General features: G+C 39.4%; 1 protein-coding gene across 1 annotated transcript; it reads left to right on the top strand.

The window, feature by feature from the left end:
* Positions 1–1,555: 1,555 nt before the first annotated feature.
* Positions 1,556–17,025, top strand: dpydb (dihydropyrimidine dehydrogenase b). The gene is made up of 26 exons (XM_080482706.1): positions 1,556–1,874; positions 4,449–4,687; positions 6,928–7,038; positions 7,131–7,213; positions 7,415–7,502; positions 7,592–7,753; positions 8,049–8,245; positions 8,552–8,633; positions 8,728–8,815; positions 9,010–9,117; positions 9,930–10,099; positions 10,217–10,427; positions 10,879–11,063; positions 11,183–11,398; positions 11,558–11,722; positions 11,964–12,032; positions 12,239–12,322; positions 12,554–12,674; positions 12,840–12,959; positions 14,136–14,278; positions 14,617–14,671; positions 14,768–14,889; positions 15,085–15,234; positions 15,342–15,404; positions 15,639–15,716; positions 15,840–17,025. The coding sequence occupies exons 2-26, from the start codon at positions 4,658–4,660 to the stop codon at positions 16,002–16,004; spliced, it is 3,066 nt and encodes a 1,021-aa protein (XP_080338832.1). The 5' UTR covers positions 1,556–1,874; positions 4,449–4,657; the 3' UTR covers positions 16,005–17,025.
* The last annotated feature ends 881 nt before the right edge of the window (positions 17,026–17,906 follow it).

Genomic DNA, 17,906 nt, shown 5'->3' with positions numbered 1-17,906 from the left:
ACAGTTGTAAAAATAAAATAATCTATATTATTGCACACACATGCCCATTCTTACAGAATTGAGCTTAGATCTAATATTGCACATTGTTTTGACACACAGTTGATTTCTGGCCTGGTTGCAGGTTGTGTCCAAAGTCTCTCCACATGAGCAGAGCATGTGGCGCATGCTGTTTGTCTCTGAGGACACTCTGAACTTTCCTTCTGTACTGCCGTGTGCGAAGAGTTTTTATGAAACAAGAGGCGAACGTCAAAACTCCTGTCCTTTGTTTTGTTTATGAATTACAGTGATGAGTTAGTTAGACAAGCCCGTACTCTGTTTGACAGACAATTGCTTGTTTGTAATTTTTATCTTCAACATCTTTAATTCATAGCGTCTTGAAGCCCTGAAGTCTTACAGCCAAATGGTTCACTTCTTCAGGTGCACCCCCCCCCCCCCCCCCCCCCTCCTCTCTCTGCTCTTCATCTTCTGTTCCTCCCATTCCTCTCGTCTTCTCTGCTCTTCTTTTTTATTGTACTTTATTAAATCCCCAGAGGGGAAATTCCTTTCCTGAACTCACCCAGCAGTCGCAGCCACACAGAGCAGCGCTCAGGAGGAGCTGGTGGGGGCCGAGGGTCGTGCTCAGGGACCCCTGGTGCATCTTTTTTTTGGACTGTGGGAGGATATTAGAATACCCGGAGGAAACCCACGCACACATAGGGAGAGCATGCAAACTCCACACAGAAAGGCCCCGGGCAGTATTTGAACCCACAACCTTCTCGCTGTGATGCAAGGGCAGCACTAGGGTGGTAAATCATTGATGGTATCCCCTAATTCTATTCCCTTTACCATTCAAATGAACATCCCAAAATATTTTTTCCAGTTGAATACCATTAAAAGGTGGCTCACAGGTGATTATCCTTTTTTTGTTTTTTTTAAAAGACTGACCACTTTCATTGCAAAAAACATTAAATATACTAATGGAACAGATTAACAACAACAGCTTACTTGGGAATTACATTGCAGATTGTTCCGTTCAGTGTGCAACACTCATTTATTGTGTATGAAATAAACTTTTTTTTAATTTGAAACAACCCAGGGAGAGAGAGGACAGACTGTCTCCACTTCTGGGGCGTCATTCCAGGTATGGGGACACATACTACTGTTGGAAAATATGACCCCATCATATTTACCATACCATCATCATTATCAATAACTTTATTTTCTGCCTATATTTGGTCCTTCACCTCCTGTTAACCCCCTTTGCTCTCCCTTCTGCTCTTCAACTCTTGTTCCTCTGGTCTCCTCTGCTTTTCATCTCCTCTCCTCTCCCAGTAAGACAAGTGACAGGTATTCACAATAGTGGTTAACATTAACAAACTACGCATAAACTGTTCGGGCCCACCCAAAAAAACTCCTCTTATGTATTGGGATTTTGACACTATAGAAATAAATGACTGTTTTTCATTGTGTTTAAGGCTGTTGCGATGTTTAGATGTGAACTTGAAATGTCATGCGCTGAATACTGTCCTCCCACCTGTAGAATTTATTGCTCTAGATGATTTTTTATGTATTTCACAGGAGCGTCATGTTGTGACGAATACTCCCCACCCCTCCCTCCTCTCTTAATTTTACTTTCACTTTCTAGTTAAACGCCCTGCAGCCATGTACGCACTTCGCTAAATCCTTTCGCCAGTGGACACTCGCTGTACGGACCCACCATCCATCAATGTCTTGAGGTGGAGCGACTGTCCGAGTGTCTCTGCGCTCCCGCCGCAAGTACTGGTGTCAAGCCAGCCCTCACTTCGGAGATCGACGTCAAGCCAGCCGCCACTTGTTATTTGCTATTTCAAAATGCTCTTATTTGGAAACTCCACATCAGATTGAGCTGATACTTGGTGAGTGACCTCCTGGGGTGGCCTACTATGAGTCTGAGGTGGAATGGTTCAATGATAACAGGGAATTTCTTTTTAATCTCAGTTCAAAGTTAGCGTGGATGGAGCTCAGATTTGCTATTTCAAAGTGCTCTTATTTTGGAATTCCACATCAGATTGAGCTGATACTTGGTGAGTGACGTCTATAGGTGGCCTACTATCAGTCTGAGTAGGAATGGTTCAATGATAACAGGGAATTTCCTTTTAATCTCAGTTCAAATTTATTGTGACTGGACCTCAGAAGTGCTTTTTCTAAGTGCTCTTATTTTGAAACTCCACATCAGATTGTGCTGATACTTGGTGAGTGACCTCCTGGGGTGGCCTACTATCAGTCTGAGGTGGAATGGTTCAATGATAACAGGGAAATTCTTTTTAATATCATTTCAAAGTTAGCGTGGATGGAGCTCAGAAGTGCTATTTCAAAGTGCTCTTATTTTGCTATGCTACATCAGATTGCGCTGATACTTAGTGAGTGACCTCCTGGGGTGGCCTACTATCAGTCTGAGTTGGAATGGTTCAATGATAACATGGACATTTATTTTAATATCAGTCTGAAATCAGAGTCATTCAAGCCCAGATATGCTTTCAAAGGGGCTCTAATTTTCATATACCATATCCAAATCTTGCCTGTTATCAGTCTGAAGTTAAATGATTTTTTTGTTTATAACTAATCAAATCTAATCTAAAGTAATGTAATTTAATGTAATGTAATGTAATGTAATGTAATCTAAATCTGAATTTTGTCTAGATCTGCTTTTCTGATGGGCCTTTAATTTGAATAAAGATATTAGAGTGGGCTGCTCTCTATAGGATTATAATAACATTAACACATCACTGACTGACTGACAATATGTTTTGTTTTGTTTTTTTCTGCAATTCATTTTATTAATATTTAATTTTTAATAGTTTGAATCAATGATACATTCATTTATTTTCTTTGTTTTTATGTGTTATTATTAGCCATAGTATTAATTTGTGTTTTATTAACTATCTGAATGAAGGCGAGAAGACATATGACTAAAATATAATATGACGTCACCACATGGTTTGACATTTATTGTCATAGTTTTAATGAACTGGTAATACAATTCAATAACTTCCCTCTAATGTACTGTAGACAAATGAAACTGTCCAACAATCAAAGGCAGTGTTCACATCTAAACATCACACCAGCAGCAGCCTCAAATACAAAGGTAATCATTCATTATTTTCCTGCTAATGTCAAAATCGCAATATGTAAGAAGATTTCATTTGGCCTGAACAGGATGCTGTCAGGGGACTGATGTTAGTGTGGTCGCCTCATGATGCGTTCAGTCAGCTCGTCTCAATCGGTCTTTACGGAGGAAACGTCCAGTGAGCAGCGATTCATTCACCTTGTATGAGTCCCATTCACCACCGCAGACCTCCCCACACCCAACAGTACCTGAACTAAATCCGCAGTAGTAATACACTGTATATATCATAGGCGTTGATTACTTTGTCTTTTGGTGGATCCATCCACTAGGCCTCAGCCCTGATCAGGTTTTCTCCCTCGCCCATTACTGTGTGGAGTTTAATCAGTGTGTGTTTTTAAAAGGATGATTTAATAAATACAAGTTCTATTTTAAAACTTGTAACCACGTCTCCGGCCTCCTTGAGAAAACAAACCTTGTGTGACTTGTGTTAAACAGGTCAGTCTCTGGGTGAAGTTCCCACGGTTGTCAAGCCCTTTTCTTTGATAACAATATTACTTCCATTTATTATTTTACCTCCTCCTCGCCACACTGATATTATATGTTTATTTAGCATAAACATAGAAGAAAAAAGTTCTATGTGTGTCCAATATATAAATACAGTTCATAGAGCACGTGCATTATTTGCGAAGGTACACAGAACAGCGTGACTTGTGGGATTCTCCGACGAGACGACTTTGGCCTAAAATGTGATGCGGCATACCAATAAGGCAAAAGTGCAGAGTAAAGTCGATCCGATGAAAAGGATGAAAGTGTGGGAGAGAGAATGTGAGGGTTTAAACTATTTCATGCTCTTAATTGCTTAAGATTCTTAAATTCTTGCTTTAATCTGTTTAATTCCTACTTCTTTGTAAAGCTTTAATGTATTTCTTTGGAAAGCACTGTGGATTGCCTCGTGTCTGAATTGTGCTCTATAAATACATTAGCCTTGTCCTGTCTTGCCTTATCTTGAGATTTTTACTTAATGCTGTATTTAATGTGGTATTGTTGCTTTAATTTGTTGGTCTTTGCTCTGTACAGGATCACAATACCTCCACCTCTGTCACTGACAGTCTAGTGAGTGTCCGGGCCCTCTGTAGGCCAATGAGGAGGAAAAAGTGAAAAGGTTAAACGTATGTTTTCATAGATAAATGTGTACAGGGCGCCACTCCCTCTTCTCAGAGGTGGAGTTTGAACTTAATAGTTCACGATGGTTACTGTTTGCTTTATCCAGAGTTTTGTGCAACGGTACCAGAAACCTGCTGTGTTAAACTTTGACCGCAGCAGGGTGATAACAACCTTTGGATCAAGTTCTTCTTATTTACAGGTTGAGAAAGAACCAAGTTCGGTGGCTCTAATCTATCATAACTGCCGGGGAAAGGAGTGGCCCTGATAAGGACGATCAGCACACAGATAGTTCCAGTTGGGAGCAGAGCAGTCCCGGACAGTGCTTCGGACCTCTAACCCAGAGAGTCCACCGCGATCTCCAGATCATAAAGAGCCATTTCGAAGATTTTACCCCCAGACCAGAGCATCATGTTGAGTAGAGATCTTCCAGACATTGAGGTAAATTACACATCTGCTTCCTTATATCTTTCTCTCTCTAAAATGTTCTTTTTTTATTGCCTTCATTAAAATACTGTGTTCATACGGAGGTTTAATTTACACGGAGTCACGTTTTTACCAATGCAGATGGGATTTAAGGATTAGTTTCCACCAACGCTAATCTAAGGTCTCACAGGGATTTAGTTTGCACATATTTGAAGTCGTGTTGAACTTTTGTAACATCTATGATCTATCATTACGTCCGTATAAAAAAGTGAAAATATTGGCCAATGATAAATAACATAACTTGTTTTGAAACAGGAACTAAATCTTTTTTAGAAAAAATAAAAAAATCAGGTTTTGACTTGACTGTACTTTATATAAAACACAATACATCCATTTAAGGTTTTTATTTTGCAAGGACTTTCACTTCTGTAATTAGAAACAGGAAGTCTTGATTTCCACCATTATGTGAAACCTCTACAGCTTCAGTTTAGAGAACTGACCTCGACTTACTGTAGCTCTGAGCAGCCATTCGGAGAGATTGAAATAAGTCATGAACCATTTTCAAGATTTTATCTGAGTAGAAATTATGAATATTTGTGTTCAAGTGTAGGAAGTAAAAGTGAAGTATAATGTAAAGATAGCTACCTGGGAAATCTACCTAAGTACAGTGATCAAGTAATATTTGAATACCTCAAAAAAAAAAAAAAACAGACAGCACAAACTCCTCCTCAATGAAAAGAAAGAAGACAAATACACTTTCTGCAAAAGCACAGAGAGAAATGTGTTTGCGAAATCGAAGCATGAAGTTCACAAAGGGAACGGATCTCGGAAGGGAGGAAGTTTAAAAGCTGACACCTTCGAAAGTGTTGTCTTCTTTAGTTTTGAACTCGGAGTGATGGACATCCAGTGATCTTTCAAATGAACTGAAAGTGTGAACCAGATGCAGAGAGTGGACATGATAAGCAAACAAGCACTAATAAAGTCAATAATCAAATGACTGCAGTGTCCCTGCCCTCAAATAGGTCTTTTGTTTAAAAAAAAACAGTGCATATGTTTATTTTTAGATAAACAATAAAGTCACACTGATGTTATTGGACCCATTTCTGAAAACACAGACAAGTACATCAAATAGAAAATAAGCATATTACGTGCAGCATCGTTGCAGTACTGGGAGATGTCTTTAGTAAATGTGTATTGATAGCCATGGCCTCAAAATGTGATTCATGAATTCAACGTGTTTTGTTGTTAAAAAAAAAAAACCTCCGAGAGGCCATATTGTGCAGTTACATAGTAATATATTCCTGACATGGCACTACGTAACAAGCCATGTGTTTGGTTGTACAAGCTGCAGATAAGTGACTGATCAACACACGTGACTGAAGTGCAGAGGCAAGCTTGGACTGTAGAGATGGCAAAATGTACCTTGAACTCATGAGTAGGGCGCCCTGTAGGACAAACAAAAAAATACCTCAGATGTAATATAAAACATTTTGTGATGCACCTGTTTGTATGTCTTGGTGTACAAGAAGAAATAGAATTTGCAGGAATCCCATTGTTGATTTAGGAACCCTCATGTTAAAGTGACGGTGGCAGTCGATTAGTGAGTTATTGACAATACCGTCAAGGCTTTTATTTTCTTTTGTTTAATTTTATTTTTAATTTTATAACTAGGGGCCACATCTTATATCTTCATTTTTCACTGTATATATTACTGATTGAAACAGGTCACATTACCCTGTGGCATTATCTTATCAGCTTGACCTTAATGGTTCAAACAGCCACATTTCCACGAATGTTCCTGAGACTGAGGGTTCACTTGAAAATCTGTGTGCAAACAAAACAGATAATGCTGCATTTTCACTTCCACAATGTGTCACAGTTCCAAACTATCTGGATGGCAATCCAATACTGCAATTGTACAATTAAAACAATGTCTCATGACCCTTTTATATTACACTGGTGTTTCCATAAAGTCAAATTTAAAAGCACCAATATCACTTTGATAATAATAATAATGTGATTGGTGAAACCCTGTTGTTTATGATGTTGATGAATTTCATATATATATATACTTCACAGCCATACAAATTATTTGAATGGTTTGTTTAAAGAAAGTAACGTCCGAGAAGTCTGGGATTAATCTAGTATATTGACTTGAGATTAAAAATCTCTGTGATGCTTTTTTTTCCTGTTTTATTCTCATAATCCTAGTTTCTTACTCTTTGTTTCATTCAGTGTATTTTTTTTTTCCTCAGAGCATCATGGCTCTGAATCCCAGAGTCAAGACTCATGCTCAGATCATGTCCACAGCCAATAAGAAGAAAGAAAAGAAACACTGGAAAAGAAACCCTGAAAAGAACTGTGATGTACGACACAAATACGAATGCACGTAAATTGTCTTGGATCAAATTTAAGCATCATAGTCAATTTATCCTTACTGTCTCTATAAATCTTTTAGTCGTGTGTGAAGTTAGAAAACAACTTTGATGATATCAAGCACACAACGTTGAGTGAGCGAGGTGCTCTGCGGGAAGCACTGAGGTGAGTTAATTAACTTTTTTTTTTTTTTTTAGTTTTCATGCTATTGTAGATCAAAAAAAAGGGTTGTTGTTTTTTTAATCAGTTTTGCCAGTAGAAAATGTGTTTGATCTAAAACACTACCGTACATCCTAATGAGAATTATTTAAAATTAAGTAATCAAAAGAAATATAAAAGTAACGTTTATTGAAAATTTGTGCCGAGGTGTCTGAAATGTGCAGATGCTCCGTGTCAGAAGAGCTGCCCAACCAACCTGGACATCAAATCATTTATTACAAGTATCTCCAATAAGGTACTGTAATGACACACACACGTTTATATACATATGTGGTAAAATACAGATTCATTCACACATGTACGGTCTGTTTGTTCATGTAACAGAACTACTACGGAGCTGCTCGGGCCATTTTATCCGACAACCCTCTGGGTTTGACCTGTGGAATGGTTTGCCCCACATCCGAGCTGTGTGTTGGAGGCTGCAACCTGTATGCTTCTGAAGAAGGACCCATTAACATCGGAGGGCTGCAGCAGTTTGCCACTGAGGTACATTGTCGTCTGCGTTTACATGGAGTACAGCAGAAAACACACTAAATACAAGTTGTTGCTCTGGCAGAATTCTTCTTGACATGACATGGATAAAGTGATATAATAGAGGGATTGATGCAATATAATTACACAAAACTATATTTCCTCAAAATCCCCTTTCAATCTTCAAACTATTGTCACAAGAGATTTCTCTAATTTCATTCAAAGTACACTTTGGTGTTAACACTGTCTACTTGAGGTCTCAGCAAATAAGACATATCAACTGCATTTGTGCTATTGTCTTTCTTCTTAGGTGTTTAGCAAAATGGGAATTCCTCAGGTCAGGAACCCAGAGCTCCCACCAGCCAGCCAGATGCCAGAGTCCTACCATACCCCAGTTGCTCTGATTGGCTGTGGCCCTGCTTCAGTCAGTTGTGCTTCTTTTCTGGCCCGTCTTGGATATGATAACATCACCATATTTGAGAAACAGAAGTACACTGGAGGACTGAGGTATTGTATCAGTTTATTTGTAGGGTATGTCATGGGCTCGCACAGTCAGGGAAAGAGTGTTAGCTATAATGTGATTTTATGAAACACGACAGGCTATGATTTAATTATTTGATGAATGAGTGTTCAAATGTTTCAAACACAGGATAATGTGATTCTAATAATAGGTCCTGGATTATGACTTTCTCACAAACATCTTCAATAGATTTGAATTATCAAACGTTAAGATGCAGGCAAACGGGCCTTTGAAAAAATGTCATAGATAGTATAAGAATTTCATCATTGAAAAATATACCTGTTTTCATGCAGCACCGCAGAAATCCCTCAGTTCCGGCTTCCCTATGAAGTGGTCCAGTTTGAAATAGGTCTGATGAAGGACCTGGGAGTTAAGGTATAAATTCGAATTCATGAAAACACAATGATATATTATTCAAGAGTCACTAAATTGTTACAGCTGAATTAAAACACATGTTTGATGTGCACAGGTGGTTTGTGAGAAGGGTTTTGGTGTTAATGGAATGACTCTGACATCTCTGAAGGAGGAAGGATTTAAGGCTGTCTTCATTGGGATTGGTGAGCTTCATTTATTAGACATCACTATACAGATTGTGCACGTATACTGAGTGCAATGTGCATTAACTTTTCGTCAATTGCGCAGGATTTGTAAATGTGTATTTTTCTACTAAGTTATATAGGTTTTTTTGAACTACATCAGCAACTGATATTGCATGTTTCTCTTCCCCTCCCCACTCTGTGTTTGACTGTAGGTCTTCCACAAGCCAACAGAGCTAAAATCTTCCAGGGATTAACCACAGATCAAGGGTTCTTCACCTCTAAAGACTTTCTGCCCATTGTGGCTTCAGCCAGCAAGAAAGGTACTGCTGAGAAAAAATGTAAAAAAAGAAGAAAAAAGAAACTGAGGGGAGAGAGTGTTGAATGTGTGTGAACATTTCCAGACACATCTGAAACTTAAACCCAGAGGCAGACACCGGACAGAAGGTGAAGTTCAAAGAAGCAAAAGTCAACTGATAAAGCCAGGAAGTCCTACCCAGGGAATCAGTTCAAATACTGAAAACAAATCCATAAATGGAGTTGGCATACATCCAAAGACTGAAGAACAGAGCAAAGTTTAAAACAACAAAGACTTGCACTGAAATGGTGACAAGCAATAAACACGTGAGGGTCAACAAAAGAAAATCTGCTGAGGAAATATCACTACACTTCACAGTTAAGTGCTAGTATTTGATTACTGGCATGACGTTTGAATGCAGTTAGAACACAGTTGTTAAAGGGATAATCCTCCAAATGAGCTAGAAGAAAACAGGCCATTTTGAAAACCACAACTCGGAACAAAGTGAGACAATGGGTTCACTAATATCTGGAAGGGAGTAGAACGGGGCTGGAATGCAACTTAATAAGACAGATAAAACCGAAGACGGCACGTAAATGAGAAGCGGGGTGTAAGAAGGATCACCCGGCACAATCAAAGGTATGTCAGCAAAGAGGGAGATACAAGAGTGAAGTCAGACAAGCACCTGAAAAAAGAGTAAAGTTCCTGGACTGCACAGCTTTTTGAAGAGGTTACTAGTGACTGTAATGATGTACGAAAGTTCAGAAACACCAAAACTGTTGTTGATAAATACGAAGTTAATGAAAGATTGTCTTGAATGACTTCCTCTCTCTCCAGGTATGTGTCAGTGTCGCTCCTCTCTGCCAGAGTTGAGGGGAGTGGTGATCGTTCTGGGGGCCGGTGACACCGCGTTCGACTGTGCCACATCAGCCCTCCGCTGTGGAGCCAAGAGAGTATTTGTGTGCTTCAGGAAAGGATTCACAAACGTCAGAGCCGTTCCCGAGGAGGTGTGAACGAGAGCCAGATGGGGGTGGGGTCGGTGGGGTGGGGGGCAGACAGATGCAATATGTAGACAGATGGATGAATGGAGGAGTGCATAAATATGCTGTTCTGCTTTCCGTCAGATGGAGTTGGCTAAGGAGGAGAAGTGCGAGTTCCTGCCCTTCCTGTCTCCTCGTGAGGTCATCATGAAGAATGGACGAGTTTCTGGATTGCAGTTCTGTCGCACTGAGCAGACGGAGAGTGGCGATTGGCTGGAAGACGAGGAGCAGATCATCAGGCTGAAGGCCGATTATATCATCAGTGCTTTTGGCTCCATGCTGAATGAGCCACAAGGTAACGGAGCTGTGAGACACAAATGCACTAAAACTAGTGACAAAAATATAAGTAACACTGCAGAATCAATAGAAAAATATTTTAAAACGTTAATGAAAGCAATGTTAATCACCTTATCCTGTCAGGCACGTTGAATTGAAATACTCTCACAGACTCTTAACAAATCTAAGAACAACCAACAATGATGCACTCGGCTATTTTAAAGCCTGTTTGAGTTTTTTGAATCAATTCAGAATCTGTGATACCATCAGACTTCTTACCTTCATTTCTAAGAAATGTCAAAAAAAGAACTTAGAGATATTCGTAAAAGTGGTTGATTGAGAGTTTTTAATGTTATCTTTTTTAACCAGAATAACACTTCAAGCATTAAATGTTCATCAGAGATTGATTTAGTTTATAAATGCACAAATTTGATATGTGAACCTGGTCCACATGTTGTCTCTGCACATAGTGACTGCAGCAATGGCTCCTGTGAAGCTGAGCCGCTGGGGAACTCCAGAAGTTAACACTGACACTATGCAGACCAGCGAGCCCTGGGTGTTTGCCGGAGGAGACATCGCCGGTTTGGCAAATACCACTGTGGAGTCGGTGAACGATGGGAAACAAGCTTCATGGCATATCCATAGATACATACAAGTAGGCCCACTATGACTTTTAGGCTTTTACCTTGAAATGCATGGTAAGCAGGGTAAGTAATTCTCACCTGCTGTGACTGTGGACTCAAAATATTACTCCCTTCCCTCCTCCTGCCATAGTCCCAGCATGGACAGACAGTGGATTCAGTTCCAAAGCTGCCAATGTTCTACAGTGCCATAGATCAAGTGGACATCAGTGTTGAGGTTTGTGGGATAAAGTTTCCCAACCCCTTTGGCCTGGCCTCTGCCCCTCCCACCACCAGCACAGCCATGATCAGAAGAGCTTTCGAACAAGGATGGGGCTTCGCTCTGACGAAGACTTTTGGCTTGGATAAGGTACCGTTCTTATAAACAACTAAAGAATTTTGTTAATCTGTAATAATACAATATCTTAAAAGCACCATTTGATCACTCTATCAAAAAAAAAAAATGTGTCGGCGAAAAAACTTGATCTTTTGGGTCTGATCAATCCAAAAACTGCATTTGTGCCTGTAGGACCTGGTGACCAACGTGTCCCCTCGCATTGTGCGAGGCACCACCTCCGGTCATATGTATGGACCTGGTCAGGGCTCCTTTCTCAACATCGAGCTCATCAGTGAGAAGACGGCAGCGTACTGGTGTAAGTCAGTGACTGAGCTGAAAAAAGACTTCCCCAACAATGTAAGTTTCATATCTTATACACACCTGAAGTTGCATTTCATGTCTGATCAAGTTTTACTTTACTATTTATGGGCTTGTAAATGTGTTGATCAATATGTATCAATCAATTTATATGAATGATCTATGTGGTGTTTATATATGGTGACCTGAAAAATCATGCGGTGGATGGCATTTTTATTTAATTTCCTTTGCATATTTGAAAAAATATTCTTTTACAAATCTGGATCTCTCACTCCATTAGATTGTGATCTCAAGTATAATGTGTAGTTACAACAAGGAAGACTGGACAGAGCTGGCCAAGATGGCAGAGGTGAGCAAAACACAACCTTTCCTTAAAGATCAACCTGCACCGTGTAACAGTGGTGTATTTATTACAATGTGTGTGTGTGTGTGTGTGTGTGTGTGTGTGTGTGTGTGTGTGTGTGTGTGTGTGTGTGTGTGTGTGTGTGTGTGTGTGTGTGTGTGTGTGTGTGGGTGTGGGTGTGGGTGTGGGTGTGGGTGTGGGTGTGGGTGTAGGCATCAGGAGCTGATGCATTGGAGCTGAACTTGTCCTGTCCTCATGGGATGGGAGAGAGAGGCATGGGCTTGGCATGTGGACAGGTATGAAATCAGATTGAAGTTTTATCAATTTTCACAGTGTCCAAATTTGACTTTCACAAGTACAGCATTCCTCCCTATGAACAATATTGACCAAACCACATGCTGAAGTCACGGATCTGTAAACAGATGAAGCCAAACATATATGAATATAGACATGTTAGAATCAACACACCTGAAACTCGGTGTAAAAACAGAAAACTGGTTTGAATGCATCATTTCTTGTGTCTTTAGAATCCAGTGTTGGTAATGAACATCTGTCGTTGGGTGCGTGCGGCCATTTCCATTCCATTCTTTGCCAAACTGACACCGAATGTTACCAATATTGTGGACATCGCCAAGGCAGCCCATGAAGGTGACCACAGATTATTCCACACATTTTCCCTTTCTATTTCTGTTTTACCTTTGTAACACTGTGTAGCAGTAACACTTCACAGTCACTTATGCAAGACTTGATGAATGACCTGCACACACTTATTGTACCTGTAAATGTTTTTTTGTTTGTTTTTTTTCATTATAGGCAGAGCAGATGGAGTCACTGCTACAAACACAGTCTCAGGACTGATGGGGCTGAAAGCAGACGGCTCTCCCTGGCCGAGTGTTGGTGCCGGCAAACGCACCACATATGGAGGCGTGTCTGGTCAGTTGATTATATTACACAGTTTGATACAACAGGAATAGAATATAGTATATAGAATACGCAAAATCACATATCGCAATGACCTTCACATGACACTGTACACCAAAAGGTTCTTAAAGAAAATAAAACCCAAAAAACAACTTTAATCATCGCATTCAAAGTCTGTAAACTATAAATTATATAACCATTTAAGAATTTATAAATCTTAGAGGATTACACTTCGCTTAACACAATCTCTACTTTTATGGTGAGGCTTAAAACTTTTCTATTTAATAAAGTTACAGGGAAGGCTGCTGCAGGCCACCTGGGTGATTTTCTAGACAATCTGCTATAGATTTAGAATACCGTGTGACCTTTACTGGATTGCACTTCTCTTACAACCATGTTTCATCATTAGATGCCACTAACATTTAGTCTCTCTCCTGTAATTTGTGCTTTTCTCTCTCTCGCTCTCTCTATCTGTACATTCTTGTGTGATTTTTGACTGTGGAACTGTAGTTTTGTAATCTGCAATGCTTTTCTCTGATTCTTCTCCCTAAACAACTGGAACAGCAGTAACCTGCCACATCTGAATGTGGTTTTGTAGGTTTCTTCCCGTTAAAAGAGAGTTTCCCCTTTCCACCTTCGCCTATGCTTGCTCATTCTCTGTAAAATTTCCTTGAGATGACTGTGTTGCTATTGGCACTATATAAATGAAATTAACCTGAATTAATTTGGAGAGCTTTGCCTGCAAAGATCTTTCAGCTGCCCCTTTACAGAGTGTCCATAGTAAATCATCTGCTTCCTCCACTGGTAGACCAACCATCTCACTGTTCTTATTCCCGACTTCCATGAATCCTGTCTGAAATCCTATTCCTCACCTTTGCCTGGCAGCTCTATCACTGAAGTCTTTTCTCATGTATCCACTATCTCTGTTCAGCGCACGTCAAAAGTGTGTCAAATTGTAAGGCCCCTCTCGCTTTATTTCTAAACTGCTGAACCTCAGCTGCCCCTCTGTTCATTTATAATCGTGTCCATGCTTCTCACCTCCAGTCACAGTCATGGCATCTTCATCTCTGCCACTTCCAGTTCATTTCCCTGTCTTTCATAGAGTACTTCTGGTCTCCAAACCATGCATCTCAGCGGGTCTCCCTACTGTCTTTTAAATCTGAAATCACTTGTGACTGATGTGCACAGGTAACGCCATCAGACCCATCTCGCTCAGAGCAGTGTCAGCCATTGGCAGTGCCATCCCTGGTTTTCCTGTTCTGGCCACGGGAGGAATCGACTCAGCGGAGTCTGGGCTGCAGTTTCTCCACGCAGGAGCATCAGTCTTACAGGTGAAAATATTTTGTTGTCACGTATTATGGTGTAACAACAAAATGTAGCTTTAATGACTTGATAAAAAGTATTCTGTTGGCATTTCATTTTACCACAAACTTCCAAAGACTTCACTGCACGTTTGCTTTTAGTTGATCATTTTCTGTGTGGCGTGCTTGTGTTTGACGAAATATAGATGAATTATAATGTTAAAATAGACACTTTTTAAAGAAATAAGGATTGTTCACATATTGCAAGATTCTTTTACTGAAATAACAAATATTATTACATTTCCTAACAAAAGATTTTAATCCCATGAAACTGTTTGCGTTGACACTGTCGACTTTTCCTATCACAGGTGTGCAGTGCTGTTCAGAACCAGGACTTCACACTGATTGAGGACTACTGTGTAGGTATGTAGCTGTGTCGCTATAATTTCAATTGCTTTAACATGTTTATGCTTTTTGATCGCAAAGCCTGTAGTAAGATTCTGTGTTTTATCTGCTTAGGTCTGAAGGCCCTGTTGTACCTGAAGAGCCTGGAGCTGGAGGGTTGGGATGGACAGTCTCCTCCAACAGAGAGACATCAGAAAGGAAAACCAGTTCCCAGAGTGGAAGACTTGGTTGGAAAGGTAAAACTGTTTAATACCAATACTGATGTAATAGTGACTTAATACAGCTTTTATAAGATGGTGAAAAAAGATGGCTATTGCTCAGTTATTGTTGACTCCTATTACTGATGTGCAAGGTTGTCATTGAGCTGCTGAAAACACAGATTCACTCATCTTAATGTTCAACAATATCTCAAAATGTCTGTGTGTATATAGAGCCTCCCCAGCTTTGGTCCGTACCTAGAGGAGAGGAGAGAAGTCCTCGCAAAATACAAAAAAGGACTCAGAGACGCTGGTGTAACTGATGTGGTGGAAACCAACACCAGCCAGATCAGGACACCCAAAAAGCCTGTTCCTGCTGTCAAGGTGTGATAAGTACATAGAGCCTCTGATCAGTATATCGTTTGTTTTATAAATGTATATAGAACAAAGCAAACATTTGTGGTACTTGATGTGATGTGTTATCTTTGTAGGATGTGATTGCCAGAGCCCTGCGTCACATTGGAGCATACCATGAGCTCAACAACATGGAACAGGTACTTCGCAGTCTCAGCTCTTATAGTTTACCCAGTTTATAGTGTGAAAAGAAGAAGAAATACATTTAAAATTGGATAAATGGCCAAAGACCATTGTTGCAATTCCATTCTTAGCATCTTCATCCAAACTGTGTTTTTATGAGCTAATAAACAAAATTAATTCAGTTATATTAAACATCCCAGGTGACTACAAACTGAACATAACCACTGTTCTTTCCTTTCCCGTGTTATCAGGTCCAGGCTTTGATAGATGAAGAGATGTGTATTAACTGTGGTAAATGTTACATGACCTGCAACGACTCTGGATACCAGGTAGTTGATTACATCAAGACATTTATTTTTTTTTCCTTCGGTCATCTCCTAAATGACTAAAAATGTATATTAATGATTTATGTGAGTCTGCCATATAATAGGACTTTGTCCATCTTCCCTCAGGCGATCACCTTCGACCCAGAGACCCACCTTCCCTTCGTGACCGATAGTTGTACAGGCTGCACTCTATGCCTCAGCGTCTGCCCGATCCTAGACTGCATCAAGATGGTTACAAGGACAACACCCTATGAACCCAAGAGAGGCGTACCCATTAGTCCTGTCTGTTAAAGGAAAACGTTAACACTAAACAAATTTGCATTTCATTTAAGCTTTATTTAACCAGGAAAATATAAAACCCATTGAGATCGAGATCTCTTTTACAGGGGTGATCTGGCCAAGAGGTCATTGTATCCACAGATTAAAAACATATAAAACAGAATTTTACACAATTAACAGTATATAATAGTCAAAATGAGAAAGTGCAGATTACTAGAAACAAACGATAGAATGCAGATTTTTTTAAGGCAGATTAGAATAAAGTGACATTTCGATGAAGCGCTCATATGAAGAACATCTCCATAGTCGATAAGTGGTAAAAATGTTGCCGACACAAGACATTTGCAAGCACTTAGGGAAAAACATGATTTGCTATGAAAATAAAATCCAATCTTAATTATAGGTTTGCGAACCAAAATTGCAATGTGCTCTTTAAAAGAAAGCTCTGGATCAAGCACAAAACCAAGATACCTGTAGCTGCTGACACATTCTACCTGGAGTGGTGGTTATTTCTGGAAGGTATTCTGGTAACTTACAATGAGTAAAGACCATTACTTTTATTTTCTCTGCATTCAAGACAAGCTTCAAATTGTACAGGCGAGATTGGACAATAATGAAAGCAGACCAAACGCCTGAGCCACGGATGAAGAACACCAGTAGATAACAGAATCATCAGTATTGTGTATGGCGCTTAGTTAATTAGAAATTTAAGTAACATGATTAATTGGTTGCTAATAGGTGTATGTGAATTATCATTTAATTTGAAAAGCTAAAGCTAAAGATATAGAAATGAGAGAGAGAGAGAGAGAGAGAGAGAGAGAGAGAGAGAGAGAGAGAGAGAGAGAGAGAGAGAGAGAGAGAGAGAGAGAGACTAACATTGATAGTTATTAATCTTCCTGGTATTTCAACTGTGTTATTCATTTAGATGATGTTGGTTAATGTGGAGTTGAATTGTTGTGAATTCTGTCTGAAATCCAAATGCATTTATCATATGATGTGTGATTTTAATAAAAATTTTCTGACGCAGCAGTCCGTCTGTACGCAAGAGTATGAACTGACATCTACTGACAATTTACATCAGCAGAAATCAAAAGAACAGACCTAAATGCACAGCCTAGGGCAGCTGGAAGCTCCAGAAAGGGATGGTATTCATTATAATACCGTACAACTGAACAACATGTCTTAATACAGGAAGTAACTTAACCTTAATTGATCCACGAGAAAATCTGGTGGCAATCATTCCTGTGAAGTCAAGAATTTACTTTGGTTGCATCTCATCTATTTAAAGTGTACCTCGATTTGTAAATCACTTAGAAATTTGGTACTTTTGGTAAAGAAATGTATTTACAATAATTGCATTTCTTCCAATAGTTCCCTTACATTAATTCATATCATCACGAAAATGCTAACAGCAGGCTCATATTTTGTAAACTGTTATAAAGAATATTTCGTTATATTTTCAGTATCACACAGTGGTTTACTGGTTTTGTATCATCACCTTAGAATGTCCATGGTTTCTCAAGTTCTTTTTGGGCTTAGGGGTCTCTCTGTGCTGTTTGCATCTTTACCCTGTACAGGTTTCACCAGCCGATACAACAACAAAACCCTGCGTAAACAAAATGAAAAAAATAATGTGTTGCAAATTAGATTGTCATGTTATTGTAATGATTTGATCGTAGACCATGCAGACAAATTGGAAGCCTATTTACCAGACTGATCATCTCATCAAATGAGAGTTTAAAACCTCTTTAATAGAGTGAGAAATAATTCCTATTCCCTAGACACATTATAAGGGGATAAATCAAGAAATGTGTGCATTTTTTGGTCAGTATTAGACTTTTCTCATGGATCATATTATAAATAAAAGCCACATAATTTGACTTTAAAAAGTGTCGGGTAGAAATTGAGAATTTG

The sequence above is a fragment of the Lipophrys pholis genome (assembly GCF_963383615.2).
Source record: "Lipophrys pholis genome assembly, chromosome: 1".
NCBI classification, from domain to species: domain Eukaryota; kingdom Metazoa; phylum Chordata; class Actinopteri; order Blenniiformes; family Blenniidae; genus Lipophrys; species Lipophrys pholis.
Note: the sequence above shows the minus strand (reverse complement) of the source record. Positions and strands in the feature narration are given on the sequence as shown.